Source organism: Salvia splendens, chromosome 9 (assembly GCF_004379255.2).
Source record: "Salvia splendens isolate huo1 chromosome 9, SspV2, whole genome shotgun sequence".
Classification (NCBI taxonomy): Eukaryota; Viridiplantae; Streptophyta; class Magnoliopsida; order Lamiales; family Lamiaceae; genus Salvia; species Salvia splendens.
This window is the reverse complement of record NC_056040.1, coordinates 4244149-4263140: the sequence shown is the minus strand read 5'-3', so window position 1 is coordinate 4263140 and position 18992 is coordinate 4244149. Positions and strand designations below refer to the sequence as shown.

At 38.7% G+C, this 18992-nt stretch overlaps 1 protein-coding gene across 1 annotated transcript; it reads left to right on the top strand.

Moving 5' to 3' along the window:
* Positions 1–13322: 13322 nt before the first annotated feature.
* LOC121748909 (ribulose bisphosphate carboxylase small subunit, chloroplastic-like) lies at positions 13323–14766 on the top strand. Its single transcript, XM_042143472.1, has 3 exons — positions 13323–13530; positions 13827–13967; positions 14336–14766. Exons 1-3 carry the CDS (start codon positions 13357–13359, stop codon positions 14573–14575), a joined length of 555 nt encoding a protein of 184 aa, XP_041999406.1. The 5' UTR covers positions 13323–13356; the 3' UTR covers positions 14576–14766.
* The last annotated feature ends 4226 nt before the right edge of the window (positions 14767–18992 follow it).

The window sequence follows — 18992 nt, the reverse complement described above, 5'->3', positions numbered from 1 at the left end:
ATTCAATCGTTCTAACTTTTTTAATATGTTAAAAACTTGCATAGAATCTCGTTTTTGTTTTTAAATATGTTCAAAACACGAGAATATTCTTCGTTTGTACTAATAATTAGTTTTTAATATGTTAATAACGTGTGGAGTAATGATTCCAATTAATCCGCTCGTAAATAACGGAAGGCAGTTGTTAATATTTTCTATACCTAAATTACCCTTTCATGACACAGCACCCTCCTATTATGACCCAACAAAATCATTCACAACACTAGATCGTGGCCATTCATTTCCAGATCTCACGGTCCATATTTGGTCTGTATTTCTTTACATAAGGGCTTCTCTTGGTAGATTAAAACCCTATATATATATATATACTACATGGCACTAACAGAAGGGAATTAAGCATGATTAAATCGGAACCGCCGATTCAGTCTAAAGTCGATTATGATTTGATCTTTGTATGATAACCGATTTTACTGGTCTGATTTTAGTTCGAATTTTCACGACCCACGATTAATCATCGATTTTGGTCTGAAAAACCAGAAAATGGAACTACTCATGGAAAAACCTTTGAAGAAAAATGGAACTAGAATAGTGTAACGCGAATCAGTACAAAATTTTTGTAATAAGATATGGTTGAAATAAATTAATGAAACGTAACTTTATATATTACTATGAAAAATAAAAATGATAAAATATTTATGACTAGTAAATATCCCTAAATGACCATGTAACATATTTAATGACCATACTACCTATGTCGGTAAATAGGAGTCTCTATTCATTATAAATGGTAATAGTATCTCATATTTCATTAACTCAATTTTACTTATAATTCATTTAAAATTACTAATATATATACATAAGTGACACCATCGTCCATATTTATTTATTTTTTAAACATTTTTTCTGAAAGAAATGAGAGTCTGCTACTCTTAATTGTGGATGAGGAGTAAAATTTTCTTAAAATGACGACGAGGTATCTTTTAACATCGTCACGTCAATTTCGTAAAATTTGTCTGACACATTTTGAAAATGAAAATAAAAGACAATAGTTGAACTGATGCGACTTTTCCTCATTTGAATTGAGGAGTACCTGGTAACTGAGTACTCCCGTCGTCCCAGTAAATATGAGACATTTGAGAATCAGCATGAAATTTTATGGCAGTGTTGTTTTATGAGTTAATGAAGAGAATAAAGTAATATAAATGAAAAAAATGAGAAATTTGAAATAGAAGCCACTTTCCATAAAGTGATATTGAAGCTAAAGGACCAAGGCCACAATGACCTCAGGCGGATGACGTCACCTACTACAGGTATCATAGCATTCGCCTTAGAGCATTTCCATCCGTGCACTTAGCAACGAGCATGGATGTGGGCCCGGACCCACTTTTACTCCATGTCCTTAGGCAAGAGCACAACACCCACATCCGTGCTCTTCCGCAAGGACAAGTTCAAGGGTCCCACATTTCTATTATTCAATTTAAATAAAAACATTTCCATAATATTAAAATGCATTAAAATTACCCGAAATACTATTACAAATTATAAAAAAAAATAAAAATTACATAATTAAAATTCTAAAAGTTAAAAATTACATAATTAAAATCCTAAAAATTAAAAATTACATAATTAAACTCCTAAAAAATAAAAATTAAATAATTAAAATCCTAAAAAATAAAAATTACATAATTAAAGGCTAAAAATACCTCGTGGAAGACTATTCATCCGGCTCTACTCCCAATGTTCTTTGGAGACCCCGTATCATTGCCACATGCGATCGAATTTGCTTGGGGGTCATAGTTGACCTATAGGCCAAATTGAGTTGGGCCAAAACCCCCCACAACGAGTTGGTGGGGGGTTGAGGTGGCACAAAGGGAGCGGGGGCGGATGGAGTTGCGGCGCGACGGCGGTTGGTCGTCAACTTCTTCCTTCCTTGCGGCCGGCGTTGGAACTACTCGGGCCGGCGTCGGGGCTACCAAAGTTAGCTCCGGCGAGCTGGGTGGACACCTCACCGGAGCCGGCGTCGGATAGGGATACTGACCTCTACCGTTTTCTGGAGGAGCTAGAGGAGGATGATACGCCTCACCTATACTTCGGATGCACACGCACCTCCTGCCAAACATTGAGGTACTTGAACGGTTTGTAGTGTTGGGATTGATAGATCGCCAAAGCGGCACTGATGATGTCGACCTCGCTTCTGCCACTCCCTGCCAAAAAATCACATGTTTGGTATCTAGGGTTATTTTTATCACGGAGTACAAAAAATGATATAAAATAAAGATCATGTATCATTTACGTACGAAAGTGAAAGATCAAGTACCATTTATGTAGTTCACTCTTTGTGTTATTGTTTGGGGCTTAGATTGTGTTTACGATAATTTTAATAGTGTTTATTTTAATTACATGTATTGTCTATCTATAATGTTTATTTTAAGATAATTAGGTGGTCATTCAGCTTATTTTAATTACACTTATCTCATTTTAGTAGAAACGTCAGATAATTAAATTTGATTAATCAAAATATAAAGTTATTTATTTAAATAAAATAAAATATTAATGCTTGATATTCTATGATGTAACTGTATGTATACCACTCTCCATTGAAAAAAAACAAAAGAAATAAAATCAAGTATTAATGTTTGGTTTTCTATGATGTAACCACCCTCAATTAAAAAATATAGGGTGGGGATCCTCTTCTGTGCTGAAAAGCACAGCAGTCCCTGCTGCCTCACACAAAAAATAAAATAATCAAATAAATAAAAATAAATTTAATTAAATAAATATATATTATTTTAATTAATTGTGAGAGGCAGCAGGGGCTGTTGTACTTTTCATCACAGAGGATCCCACCCTAAAAATATAAGAGAAACAGGTGTTAATAATAGAAAGAAAAGGGGTAAAAGGCGGCTGACGAAATAATCGGACGGTAGGGGATGAGATGGCTTATCTGATCCACCATGGATGCGGGTCTTGTTGGGCCTAGACTGTATGTTACGGGCCTCAATGATATTGAATTGAACCAGCCGAACATCACATCGCATTCAATCTAGAGATGCCCACGGTTCCGGAACCGGCGGTTAACCGCCGAAACCGAAAACCTTGGGCATGTCTAATTCAATCTGGGCATGGATCAGGCTATCAGAGCGTCACGGCCTGGGCCGGTCCCGGGGCCGCATTCCCGGCCTGGTGACCGTCCCGCGGCCCGGCCCAGTCACGCGTTAAATGGTGCGGGACGTGACACAATGCGGCCTGGCCCATGGTTATTTCGTTTTCGGGCCGGGCCGCAACTGATTTTTTTTTTAAATTCGATTTTTTTTATAAACACTTGATGCGAAGCACATTTCCTATATTTTATCCCCTTAGACTATGCATTTATATGTAAATTACGACTCATCAAATCGTGTTTTCATCATTATTTAGGATGTAAAAAAGCTGGTTGGAGCTCACTCAAACAACACTTGGTGCAGCAGCGTTGAGGACAGAAACCCGCCGGAAATCCACCGGAAATGACGCCCAATGTTCTGAAATGAAGCACTATTTGCTGCTGCACTCGGCAAAGCAGCTGACCCGCCCGGGTAGACACTCCAACACCCGGCCGGGTGTGATTCGGAACACATAAGGAGTCCAGACGGGGAAGAATTTCAGTCACCCGGCCGGGTGACTTTTTCAGTTCTAAAAATATACCCGGCCGGGTATGTCCAACTCTAACTGCATTTTGGTAGTTTCTTGGGCAGTTCCTACTGGACGGTTGGAGCAATTGAAGGGGGCAGACGTTTTAGCAGGGAAAGAAAAACATAGAGAGGGGGGAAGTTACGGATCTGGAGAGAGAGGGGGATACGAAATTGGGTAGAGTAAAATCAGAGGGAAAAGAAGGAAGAAGAAGAAGAAGGGAGGAAGACCCCGGAATCCAATCTTCATCATCTCGGAGACAAACTACCGCCGATTATCGGAGAACACCATTAATCTTTCGGTTTTTCTTCTTTAGCATGTGTGGTTAGTTTTTCTCCATTGCTCCTAACACTAGTAGGATGAATTGATTGTAGAGATTCTATATTTAATCATTTGCTTTGGTTTTCGTCTATGGTTTGCATTTTATATTTGCTATGTTATGATGCATCTAATGTAGTATATTATTTGCCTCTTTCTAATGTCTCTTTAACTTGGAAATTGGATGAAAACTTAGATGAAAAGCTTGTGAATTTTACCTTGTTCAGAGATAAATGCATAAGTGAATGTTGATGTAAATAAGTCTTCGAAGTTGAATTAATACTTACTACGCATCCGTGGGAGTTTAGTTTGATGAGAAGAAGATTATGTGTTAAGTGTTCAGCTAACCATAATTATTTGTTGGCTTTGAGAAGTTAGTCTAGTATTTACCGCGCTTCCGCAGGAGTATTAGTCTAACGAGTAGGTACTTGTGGCTATGTGTTCAGCTAGCACTAGTACTATAATTCTTAAAGTATGTTCAGTACTTTTAGAGTGTAAAATTGATACATTGTTCTCAATAGCTTATGAACTTGAATATAGAGTCGATACAATAGTGATTCATCCGAATGTTGTTAGGAGCAATGTTCTTCATCTCTCGAGTTTCCCGTTTTCATTCTTTAGCTTTAAAATTGTTTATTAATCTTATCAAACCTTGTTAAATAATCATACGCCTCCCTGTGGTTCGACACCTCAAATTACTACACACGAAGCTGTAATCTTGCAGTGTAGTGGTAATATTTGGGTTAATTAATTAAACTTGAGTGCAAAACCATCTTGTTTGGATAGACCCAAAATTACACATCAAGTTTTGGCGCCGTTGCCGGGGAGGCAACTGGTTATTTAATTTATGATTCTTTTTGTTTTTTATTTTTGTATAGTTTTCTAACATTTTATTTTTTGTTTCAGAGTTGTAGCTAGAAGACTAAGTCGAGCCAACGACTTTAAACAAAGGCGCTAGTTGGGAGGCAACCCAATGAGTTTTTAGTTTTCTTTATTTTCTCTTAATAAATTGAGGGTTTTGTTCGCTCAATTCTTTCCTTCGATGTATTTTTATGAATTGAGTATTTTTGTTTTCTTTTTGTTGTTTTAATTTTTCTTTTTGTAGGAGCAACGTGGAGATAGGATTCACATTCGAGCTTAGAAGGAAGCACACCTACAAAGGATTTTTACACCCATCCTCCCACCCGAATGTACTATGGATGTCATGACAAGTTTGGGGGAGTCTTCTTTCCCTTTACTTTTTATGTCTTCTTTGCATTCATCGAGGACAATGATGCATTCAAGTTTGGGGGGGTTGTGAATGATTTGGGATGCATGTTTATTAGGTGTATTGCATGCTAAAGGTGTTTTTAATTAATGTAATTGACGGGTGCATGCTTTATCTTCGGCTTTTTGGTTGGGAAATCTTGCTTAATTTTACTTGATCTTTGAAGCTTAGGATGGATGGAATTTGTGCATGAATTTATTTGGAAGAGTATTTTGTGATTACAACCGATTTCTTGAGTTGAGGAGAGTATGAAAATCACATGTCTTGTGGAAATTATCTTGGATTGAATTGCTTTATCGAGTGAAGTGCTTGCATTCATTTGTGTTAATGATATGGGAGGATAAGGCACTAGGATGAACTCCATGGCCAAATGATCACATGCCTAGTCCAACAAATGATCCCCTAGAAGCCACTTTGAGCTTAAATTCCCATTGTTTGTGTAAACACTTAGCCAATCACTTAGCTACTTAAATAAGCCTCATTTTAGCCTCATCTATATACATTGCTACTATTTGGGTGCTAAAAACAAGTTTGAGCTTTGTTGGTTGAATTTTGAGTGTTGGGTGGTGTTTTGCAAAAGTGTAGACATTTTTAGACTTGATGTAATGCATAGGTGAAAAGTATGAAGTTCTTAGAAGAAAAAAAAAGAAGAAGAAAAAGACGACCTCCAAATTTGCAAAAGTCGAGGTCTTATCTAAACAAAAAAAAAGAAAAAAAAAGTTTGATGAAATAAATAGAGCTTTTACTTTTATGATGTTATCTTGTCTAGAATAGATCTCAAGTTTGGGGGAGTGAAAGTTTGGTTGTAAAGTCTTATTGATTGATTCTTTGGAAGGACGTTATAGGAGGGAAGAATTTGGCACTCAAATGTGTAGCCTTTGAGCTCACTATCCATATTTATCCTACCTCATCCCTAGCCCCATTACAACCTTGAATTAAGACCTTTGACCTTATTGTTGATGCTTGTGGATGTTTTGTAAATAATTTGGTAGAGTTAATGAAGTTTGATTTGAAATCCGCGAGTCAATGTGATTAGTAATGCTTGACGAGTCAATGACGACGGTTTGAGTTGTATGATCTTATGCTTGGACTTACTTTGAAGTGCACCTTGACTTGAAATTCTAGGTGGATGAGAGATTGTTCTTGAAAGTGGGAAATCTTGATTGGAATTGTTGGGGGTTTAGATTTTGTCATTCACGTCCCTTCTTGATTCTTTGTGATGAAAACTTTTGAAATAATTTTGTGAGTTAAACTTTGTTGAATAATTGTGCTTAAAGTTCATCTTGCTCGAGGGCGAGCAAGAACTCAAGTTTGGGGGTATTTGATGCGAAGCACATTTCCTATATTTTATCCCCTTAGACTATGCATTTATATGTAAATTACGACTCATCAAATCGTGTTTTCATCATTATTTAGGATGTAAAAAAGCTGGTTGGAGCTCACTCAAACAACACTTGGTGCAGCAGCGTTGAGGACAGAAACCCGCCGGAAATCCACCGGAAATGACGCCCAATGTTCTGAAATGAAGCACTATTTGCTGCTGCACTCGGCAAAGCAGCTGACCCGCCCGGGTAGACACTCCAACACCCGGCCGGGTGTGATTCGGAACACATAAGGAGTCCAGACGGGGAAGAATTTCAGTCACCCGGCCGGGTGACTTTTTCAGTTCTAAAAATATACCCGGCCGGGTATGTCCAACTCTAACTGCATTTTGGTAGTTTCTTGGGCAGTTCCTACTGGACGGTTGGAGCAATTGAAGGGGGCAGACGTTTTAGCAGGGAAAGAAAAACATAGAGAGGGGGGAAGTTACGGATCTGGAGAGAGAGGGGGATACGAAATTGGGTAGAGTAAAATCAGAGGGAAAAGAAGGAAGAAGAAGAAGAAGGGAGGAGGACCCCGGAATCCAATCTTCATCATCTCGGAGACAAACTACCGCCGATTATCGGAGAACACCATTAATCTTTCGGTTTTTCTTCTTTAGCATGTGTGGTTAGTTTTTCTCCATTGCTCCTAACACTAGTAGGATGAATTGATTGTAGAGATTCTATATTTAATCATTTGCTTTGGTTTTCGTCTATGGTTTGCATTTTATATTTGCTATGTTATGATGCATCTAATGTAGTATATTATTTGCCTCTTTCTAATGTCTCTTTAACTTGGAAATTGGATGAAAACTTAGATGAAAAGCTTGTGAATTTTACCTTGTTCAGAGATAAATGCATAAGTGAATGTTGATGTAAATAAGTCTTCGAAGTTGAATTAATACTTACTACGCATCCGTGGGAGTTTAGTTTGATGAGAAGAAGATTATGTGTTAAGTGTTCAGCTAACCATAATTATTTGTTGGCTTTGAGAAGTTAGTCTAGTATTTACCGCGCTTCCGCAGGAGTATTAGTCTAACGAGTAGGTACTTGTGGCTATGTGTTCAGCTAGCACTAGTACTATAATTCTTAAAGTATGTTCAGTACTTTTAGAGTGTAAAATTGATACATCGTTCTCAATAGCTTATGAACTTGAATATAGAGTCGATACAATAGTGATTCATCCGAATGTTGTTAGGAGCAATGTTCTTCATCTCTCGAGTTTCCCGTTTTCATTCTTTAGCTTTAAAATTGTTTATTAATCTTATCAAACCTTGTTAAATAATCATACGCCTCCCTGTGGTTCGACACCTCAAATTACTACACACGAAGCTGTAATCTTGCAGTGTAGTGGTAATATTTGGGTTAATTAATTAAACTTTCCTCCATTCCTCCATTTTCATACACATTCAACTTCATTTCAACTTCAAATCTCTTCCTAGAATTTGAAAAAATGTCTCCTCGTCAAAGATTATTCGAATCTCAAATGTCCCGGTGGTTAGCAGAGGCGGTACCGGCAATCCAAGAAGAAATCAACAACGAAGTAGAACGCTACCAAGCTGCTATTCAAGCTTGGAACGAACAACAAATCCGGATACCACGTACTCGGATGTATATTCACCGAGATCGTGAACAAGTTGCCTTGCGGCTTTTCACGGATTATTTCTCTAGAGATCCGCGATGGAGTGATCAGATGTTCCGTCACCGGTTCCGGATGCAGAGGCCTTTGTTCCTACGCATTGTCAACGCAGTTGTAGCTCGTGACACGTATTTCTGCCAAACAACCGATGCTGTGGGCCGACAAAGCATATCGACGTTGCAGAAATGCACGTCTGCCATTCGTCAACTCGCTTACGGAACTACATCAGATATGTTCGATGAGTATCTCCATGTAAGCGAGCATACTGGACGGGAGTGCCTAGCTAGATTCTGTCGGGCAGTCGTCGAAGCATTCAAGGATACATACTTGAGAAAGCCAACGACCGACAACGTTAGGAAGCTGGTCGACATGCACGAGCGTGCCCACGGCTTCCCGGGGATGTTTAGAAGCATCGACTGTATGCACTGGCAGTGGAAGAATTGTTCAACGGCTTGGAGAGGACAATACACTAGCGGGCACAAGGGCACACATCCCACGATTGTGTTGGAGGTCGTTGCCGACAAACGATTGTGGATCTGGCATGCCTACTTTGGTGTCGCGGGGTCCAACAACGACCTCAATGTGTTGAACGAGTCTCCATTGTTCAACGACTTGTGTGTCGGGTGAGCGCCGAACGTAGAGTTCACAGCCAACCACCGTCGGTATAGTATGGGGTACTATCTGGCAGACGGGATCTACCCTCGATGGCCCATGTTCGTGAAGACTATCACATGTTCGACAACGGATTGGGGGCATTGTTTGCCCAAAGGCAAGAGGCGGCTCGGAAAGATGTCGAGCGTGCATTCGGAGTCCTCCAAGCACGGTGGGCTATCGTGAAGGGAGCGGCCCGTGGTTGGCAGCGGCCACTAGTCGCCGACATCATGTAATCATGTATCATAATGCATAACATGATCGTTGAGGACAAGGAAGATAATGTCACTTTGTGGAGCGACGATCCGCTCGCCAGCACCGGGAGTGACTACGTTGTCACCGACCCGCCCGTGCAGGGCCTTTCTCCCGACATCCGCAATGTCATGGCCCGGTCAGCTGCGATGTGCCAAGAGGAACAACACACTCGCCTTCAAGCCGATCTAATCGAAGAGATTTGGACTCGCACCAACGTTTTCCAGCATTGACGTTGTGTTTTTTATCGTTTTTATTTTGTATTTTAAAATTTCTATGTTGTAATTTTCAATCTTCGATTGAAATTAACTTTTCCGTGTTATAAATTTCCGGCATTTTTTATTTTACGTTTAAAAAAGGTTGAAGTTGTGAATAGTGTCATTTATTAGTTGCGGCCCGGGTTATGGCCTGCAGGGTTAGAGCAGTTGGGGCCTAGGCCGCAACTGTAGAGGAATGATGACGTGGAGGGGACTTGAGGCCTGAAACCGGGCCGGGGTTATTGATGCCCTCAGCACAATAAATTAGTCATTCTTTTTTGAATTGTGCATTTACATTTTAAACCTGCCCATTTTCTCTCTCTGTCCACAGTTGGTCCATTCATTTCATCTCTTTCCTCTATCCATAAATTTTTTTGCTTCTAATCTTTGTCTTGAAATCCTTAGATATTTCATTTTCTTCCACCTAAAAATTTTAACTCTGGTTTTTTTGGATATACATTTATTGTCTCTCACTCTGTCTTTCAAGTCGTGAAAACTTAGGCTCATACTGAGATATTTTGTCTAATATCTTGTCTTCTCAGTGACCTTCTCTTGAAACCCCTATCACCAAATTAAAGGAATTAGAAATTTAAATAAACCGGTGTTAGAATTTTTTAAAAACAATAATATTAAAATGTTTATTTTACCTGAGTATAATATCTTTCCTAAAGTTAACACAAAACAACATTTACTCGTGTGAAACCAAATCCAAAAACTCAGAAAAAATAAATATATTTTTCATATTTTGTAAAATCGTGCAAATGTCAACCAAGTTTCGTTATTTTTTTAATGAGTAATAAAATGATTCTTTGTTGAATAGTAGGTTTTCGTTTCTTTGGTTGAGTAAAAACGTGATACAGGTATATTACTATGGCTGACATAAGATGGGTGTGTAAAATCTATCAGAAAAGATGTGTGCATGAAAAGGTGACATAATCTGGTTGTTGAGAAAGGGGAAACAACAATCAGTTATGGGGATTTATATAAAAGAAGTAACATCAAAATTGGGGATGAGACCAGAAGAGTTGTAGAAAGTTTGAACCCCGTCACAATTTAAAGAGGCAAGCCTCTCCCATCCCTACAACTCTACAACACACATTCTCTTCAAAAACGAGGATCTTACTTGTTTGAGTTCATGCCAGAAATCCGAAGAGCTTACTTCTGGCCAAACTAAGAGGTGGTTTGAGTTTAACCAGTGCAAGAGGATTAGATGGGAGCAACTCCTTCAGTTTCCTTTGCCCACAGATTGGAGTGAAGGGAGCTCCCAGAAACAAGCACACAAGCAAATAAGAAGAAATGCTCGAGCACACACACACCCCTGCAAACTTGAATTGCATCCATCTAGAATTGTTCAGATTGCTCACTTTCTTTTGCTGTATTTCCATGTAATCTAGGGAACTCCAGTCACCAGATGAAAAAGTGATGATATAGCAGCGCACCAGATGAAGGTCAGACCACAAACATGGAGCTATATTCTAATTACACATATAAATAGTTGTGACTATTTTGGGAGATGTACTCGACTATCTGTTAATGAATCATTGTCCAGGACTTTGTACAAAATTGGTTTCTGTGCCCAGCACAAACTCCAGTTTAGAGTCACAAATGTTTTATATCTACACTCTACAGTCCACAAAGTGTACTATAAGCATAATCTTAGGTCTGTAAAAAAGTTAACGAGTTCGATTAATCCTGCTTAATCGGGCTTGCGGATTAAGTCTCCCAGCTGGTGATGGGGTTTGAACCCATGACCTCAAGGTCACCACAGCTTCGTGCTGCCAACTGCGCTACAACCCGTTGGTTGCATTTTTTTTAGTTGTCCATTAAAAGTGATTCATCTCCTAATATAGCAACAACATCATATTTACTTTTTCCCTCTCTTATATTATTCCCTCAATTTAACTCTCAAAATAACAATATAAAAAATCTCAGAGAAAAACCAATGTTTCATATAAAATAAGATAGAGGAAGTAGTTCAAACTGCAACTCACAGGTAGGGCATTTTTCATTTTTAGATGTATGCATTTCGATTATAGTCGTATCAATTCATTTTTAGATGTATGCATTTCGATTATAGTCGTATTCAATGGTTACAAATACGACCAATCATACCACTAAAAGACTACCAAAATAAGGATAGGTGGTGAAGAATGTAAAAGAAATAGGATGGACAGTTGGTCAGATCTAATGTTGAACAATAGATAATAGAAACTTTATTAGTTGAAAAAAGTGTAATACTACTACATAGTCTACATTAAATACTTTTTCAAACGAGTGAATATTCTATGGGAATTTCACTTTAAACTCATCATTCGTAATCATTCTCTCTCTAGTTCTCTATTACGTTTTGAGGATTTTAATCCCAGCCTATCAAATCTCACATTCTTTACAATTATTGCCCAATTATTAAATTATGTGCAATGCGTTCAACATAAAAGATATTACTATGATTCCAGCTTGAAAATTGGAGTAATAAATAATGTATTTCCAACAAAATTCGTGGTTCGTAAATAGTATAGATTTCTATTGGCTACATTTTATTGCACTAATTATCTTCAAATGAAAATATGTGGTTCATGAAATACATAGATCACGCTTATGGACTTATTTGGGCACCAGTGGCTACGCCAATAATGATTTTATTTTGATTTGTGTGGTATGCTAAAAGTGTCCAAAGTTGCAAACGACTTATTTTTTATTATATTTTTTCGATACTATTTAGGAGGCATTTAATTTATTTTAAAAAACAATCGCTGTTTTTTGTAGCGTTGCATTTTAAATCAGTCACACTCAATTATTAGCAGACAAAAATGTAATCATTTTCATAGAAATTATTTTCAAGTCCAGCTAAAAAGTTTGCAATCAACCTTATTAGTTCAGTGTTAATAACAAAAAAAATCAATTGGAACCAGTGATGGATCCGGGGACAGGAGGGAGCGACATCCCCTCCCCGGCGGCCTGCTATCATGGACCTCTCGACGTGAATTTTTCATTGTTGCCCTCTCCGATGGCTTCCGACTTTGCCCTTCCTTTTAACTTTCTAAAAATTTTATTTCGCCCCCTTTGTTTTAAGATCTCATAACCGCTAATGGCTGGAACAACAAATTTGTTTTCTAAATTTTTTCATGATAGACTTATGTCTAAAACAGGAGCCCAGGAGTACTAGGCTGGACTTGAAATCCGACCATATATTTCTCATATACTAGTAAGAAATAAAAAAGTCTAGTGGGATGTTTGCCTAATGACCAAACCAAATTCTAAGCATTTTCCATAAACTTTGAAAGTGGTACTAAAAATAACAAATTTTAAAATTGGTGTCAATTTCTCATAGTGGATCATTATTCAAACTCGAAAGATCTATGACGCACATATTATTCAACGTCGAATTAAAAAACTAGGATGTCAAAACGGTATCGTTACATGTATAATTAAGATAGATTTCACAACTAGCCAGTAGGATCAACTTATGAACATAATATAGTCATTTTAAAACGAAAAATTCAAAGCAGAGGCATGGAGCATCTTATCCTAAGAAACAGCCAAACTTCCTCAAAATTCCATCCGATCAATTTCGAAAATGTTCATAAACGTAATTTTCCTCAATTTCAAATAAAGAAAATATCTTATAAAAAAGCAAAACAGAGTGATCTTGATAAATGAAGGGCTGTGCTGCATTTGCAGTCTCAACCTCAAACGCCCATACCAGATAAGATAACCGCCACGTGGCGCTCTGGTCACGGTGCCAAGCGATAAGGCACTAATCCATCTATATGTGGCTACTAAATCGAAATGGCACATCCAACGGCCCAGATCCGCCAAGATCAAGCCGCAGCCCTCCGATGAAAATCCGCTCTCACCAATGAGAAGGAAGCGGGAGCATGGTCGTTATAAAGGGTGGGGGCAGCCAAGGATAGTACCAAGAAGTTGAGAAATTACTGAGAGAGAAGAATGGCTTCCTCAATGCTCTCCACCGCCGCCGTCGCTGCCCGCTCCGCCCCTGCTCAAGCGAGCATGGTGGCTCCGTTCACCGGACTCAAGTCCGTCTCCGCCTTCCCCACCACCCGCAAGACCGCCGACATCACCACCATCGCCAACAACGGCGGCAGAGTCTCATGCATGAAGGTCACATTCCTCTACCTTAATTATATTAACCTAATTTTCTGACCTGTCTGTCACTAATTGTCATTAGTTTCCTTTTTTATCCGTTCACCAATACTTGTTACACTTATTGTACTACTTTTGTTAATGGACTTTACATTCCACTGGCTAATTTCATTCACATTTTATTATAATAAGATTAGTACGTAAAAGTAGGATCCACCATCTACTCACTTCCCTTTACATTTTTTCAAATCTAAGTCGAGTCTACCTGTGACAATTAATTATTATAGTATAAATGTGTGTGTGCGTATATATAGGTTTGGCCCACCGAGGGACTGAAGAAGTACGAGACATTGTCGTACTTGCCCCCACTAACAAGGGAGCAACTCTTGAAGCAAGTCGACTTCCTTATCCGCACTGGCCTCATTCCTTGCATCGAATTCGAGTTGGATCCAAAGGTACTTTTAATTCCTTTTAAGTTTAAATATTTTTTTAATATTAGTAAAAATATATAGTTCTATCACTAAGGTGTCGTTCGATTGTTGTGACTTTTTATCATACGATTATCCATCTATTATTAAATTGTTAGATTATTTTAGTTGGATAGAGTTGACTAGGACTCCTTATCATATAATTATCCATCTCTAATTAAGTTATAATTTAGATTATTTTAGTTGGTGAGGATTGACTATGACTCATTATCATATGATTATCCATCTAGAATTAAATTGTGAAATTAAATTTCATAAATAAACATAATACATATTCAATCACGAGATATAATCATTCAACTGAACATACCCTAATTGTAAAAATTACAATGTAGAACGGATTCCCGCACCGTGAGAACAACAGGTCCCCAGGATACTATGACGGAAGGTACTGGACAATGTGGAAGTTGCCCATGTTCGGGTGCACTGACCCAGTCCAGGTGCTCAAGGAGCTCGACGAGGTCGTCACCCTCCACCCTGAGGCATTCGTCAGAATCATCGGATTCGACAACAAACGTCAGGTGCAGATCGTCAGTTTCATCGCCCACAGGCCAACAGGCTACATAGGCTTCTAAGCATTGCTTTATGCTCTCTCCATGAATTTCATGGATGCTATGGTTTTTTTCGATTTCATTTTGTACCAAAACTTCTCCCTCTTCTAATCATATCGGATCCCGATAGAATGTACGAGCATAAATATCATATCCTGAACTATCATTGATCCCTTTTTTTGTTATAATAAAATATATTGCATATCTATTTTTAATTTGTTCGTTCGCGTACATGCTTCATGATGTTTTTTGTTTTTTGATGATTAGTATATGGAGTGTATGAATTTGGATATTGTTTAATTTGTTCATTCTCGTACACATTTGATTAATTTAATAGTGCATATCTGTTTAATTTATTGATTGAGACTAGAGAGAATCATCGTTGATACGGGCATATCTTCGGGAATATTCTCTATATCTTATTATTTATTTAGTATTGATTTATCTTATAAAAAACCCTAGAACGATAACTGGCTACTCAACGGGAATTTCCCAGCGAACGAACCAATATCATCATCGCGAACTCTCGCAGTTATCTCTCGATACGAGTTTACTCGTATCATCCGATGCTTTCATCCGGTTCTCATCCTCCGTATTTCCGCCATCATGTCATTCACCTACACCGACTACCACCACCTTCAATTCGACAGACAGTTCTCCTTGCCACTGCCCATGCCGAGCCCCACATCGTGTTGGTACCCCAGAGACAAGACGTGCAATTTGGGTACTCCTATCCAGATATGGCGGTTGTCTCAAATCTGGAGACTCGGCTTGACAACACAGATCGATTCGTTGAAGTACTTCGACCTCCAGCACGCCCGCAACCTGATCCGGACCCCTCATATAATCAGGCACTATTCTGGTACAGCGATGAACACCCATCTTTCCGGAGGGTACTGTCAACAACCTCATTATTTGAAACCTAATATTGATGGGCTGCCTTTGTATCGTTGCTACCAGCCGGACGAGTACGAGCAGCGGGCTGATAACCAGCTGTTTGTGCCCCAACAACCGCCTTATACTGGCCTCGATTCGCGCCGTGTTGGAGAGATTAGTGCCCCTCCGTTGCCGGAGCCATCGCCACATCCAACTATAGACCTGCCATACGACTTGCCAAGTCCGCCGCCTCCCAATCTGCCTGCGCGCCAACAGCCGCCCTTTATAGGCTTCGATTCACACCGTGTTGGAGAGATTAGCACCCCTCCGGTTCCGGAGCCACCACTTCATCCAGCTAGAGACCCGTTGTACGACCTGCCGCATTGGGAGACACCGGGACAACGTGCTCTCCATGAGTACTCATCGTATGATCAGCCGCCACCGTGCCCGCCTTGTTGCTGGGTTCCACCCACCTGCGCAGCAAGCCCTTTACGGCGATCCGCCCCATAATCAGTCCCTCCACATTCAGCAGCTGCTGGTGGACCCAGCCCCACCCTACGGGACGCCTAGTTATGGACTCCTTACATGGGACTATCGCGTGCAGCAAGAATACCAAGGATGTGATCAGCAACACTAAATTTGATGTAGTTCCTATGCAGTCCATGTCAGTTACTAAATTTGAAAGCAAATAAGGGATTTATAGTTATGTGTATGGAAATAAGCATCGAATGAGGGAGCAAGAAGGTGCAATGTCGGATTCTTCAATTTTTGATGCTCAGGTTGAATATTCATGTGATGATCCCAAAGATTTGGACTGCGTTTCTGATCATGGTAAGGTAAAAGAGGAGCATTGTGATAAGCCAGAAAGTGTGCCTTCAACGGACTCTAGATTGGAGATAGAAGCAAAGGAAGCCATAGATTGTGATGCCGCTAATTCGGATACTGAAAATGTATCAAATCTAGTCATTGGCTTGCCTAATGATAGTCATGGAAATGAGGAAAATAGAGATGGCAGCCCCGAGGACCAACGAGTTTCATCTTCTGAAGAAATCTCTCTGCCGAGCGGCCCCAATAAGATTGTTACCCTATTAACGATGCCACTGCTTGTTGCTGCTTTCTTGTCTGTTATGAAAGGGGATTTTAGAGTTGTGCTTCAGACAGATGGGCGTGATGAGTTGGAAATTTGCTTGGAGAGTTGCTATCCTTCCATGTAAAAATGTGTAGGGATGCATTTGATGTATGTGGTAGTTGTGACTCAAGTGTCAATTGGTGTTGCATTTACTCTAACAGAAGTTGTCGAAATTTTCAATTCAAGTGGAGAAGTAATACAACTGAGTCCAAAGGGGTGGGACATGTTGAGCTAAGACTTCGCGGGTGTGGCACATGGGAGCTTATTCTTCCCTTAGACCGCAAAGGATCACAAGGGGTAGAGTGAAGGAGCTGAAATATTGTTACGAGGATAATTTGGAACTCCTCCCTCACGATTTACATGTTTGGAGGCGGAAGTGTACGAATGTAGATGTTCGACTATTCGGCTTGGTGTAAAACATAGGTCTTGTGCGTTTGATCCAGGAGGGAATATCTCACCAAAGCTTTTGTTCGTGATGCTCATCGTTGTGTCGTGGTTTCCACCTTGAGGACAAGGTGGATTTCAACCGTGGGGAGTTGATACAAGCATATCTTTAAGAATATCCTTTATATTTTATTATTTATTTACCTTATCTTTTCTATAGTTCATTGATTCACCATATCTTTTGGTTATGATATTATCATATTTGATTTACTATATTTTGGTAGGATATTATTGTATCCCCATATATTATAAATATGTGTGGAGTCTCTCATATTATTCATCCAAGAAATATTAATTCAGTTTATCTTTTATCGTTCATTTATATTTTATTGTTCTATATCTTTCTTGCAAGTTTTCTTATCAAAAAACCCTAGATCGATAATTGGCTGCTCGGCGGGAATTTCTGCGCGAACGAACCAATATCTTCACCGTGAACTCTTGCAGTTATCTCTCAATACGAGTTTACTCTTATCAATCGTTGTTCATGTTTAGTTTGTACTGGCATTATTGTTTGGTTTATATCTATTTGATTTCATTATAGGAGTAATACTTTGAAAATGGTTATTAATGTTACTCCATCCGTTCCCTTATAGTTGAGTCATTTTACCATTTCGGGAAGTTCCCTCATAGTTGAGTCATTTCCATATGTAGTACTCCCTCTGTCCGCCATTAGGAGTCCCGGTTCACTTTTACTATAAATGGTAAGTACACCTCACTTTCTACTAACTCATTCCACTCACATTCTATTATAAAACTAATATATAAAAATAGGTCATACATTCCACTATCTTTTCTCACCCACTTTTCTTTATATTTCTTAAAACTCATGGTGAACTCAAAATGGGACTCCTAATGGCGGACGGAGCTTTCTTACTTTACTCTCTCTTACTTTATTCTCTCTACTTTATTCTCTCTACTTTATTCATTTTCTACTTTATCCTCTCTTAATTTTTTTTATCTATTTACTTAACACACTTAACATCCCTTTCTTAAACTCCGTGCCGAAAAGTTTTGCATCAATTATGAGGGAACGTTGGAATTATTAATTTAACCAATAACATAAATATCAAAATTCAATTTTTATCTACTTGTAAAATTAATGACATTAATATTAATATTTAAGAAATTTGTGACTCGACTTATTTTAACACAAGTGATACCCGCAAGTGTACAGGGCTAGTGTAGCAATTAGCAAGCAAGAGTATCGTATCCCACAGAGACAAATTTGTACCAACTTAACTACCACGAACAAATATTAATTAATATCTAGACAATCGGGAAAAGTTTGATTTGTTCTAATACTAGTAAAAGCATGTGAAAAGCAAATAAACAAGTGAAAACAAATAAACACGAAGTGAGAAGATAATATGGAGAAAATTGTAGAACTCAAGGATCCGATGCAAAATTCCAAGCTCTTATCCAATCAAATTGTCTTACCTTTTGGTGTCTCTAGAGTTACTAAGTCGACCACAATTATAGATTAAACCCCCTCCTGGGGTGAGAAACCTGTAGATTAGGTGCTAGGATTGAAGTCCTTTTCTAATCCTAAACCCTTAACTCCGAAAAGCTCGATAAGGTCAAAGACCTCACTCAAAACCTCAACTCTCCCGAGTTCTATTGTATTCAGGTGTGATTTATTATTATTATTTCCATATTAATTATTTCATCTCCCGATTAATCTAATTAATCCTATACAATCAAGTGGAAATCAAGCAATTGAAAGAATAAACCCAAGAATAATCAAATAACTACAAGAGCAAGGTAAGAACAAGATCAATTGGATAAAAATTATGAAATTAGTGCATCATCACCAAGAATTCTACAAGAAATGTTTAGCTACTCATGTTCATGGAGGAAACCAAGTCAAACACAAAGAATCCAAACAAAAACATGAAAGATAGATACTAAGAACTCCTATGGAACGAATCTATGGAATGAAGTCTTCAATCTTCCAATCTAGAGTCTTCAATCTTCAACTCTCTCTCAATGGTG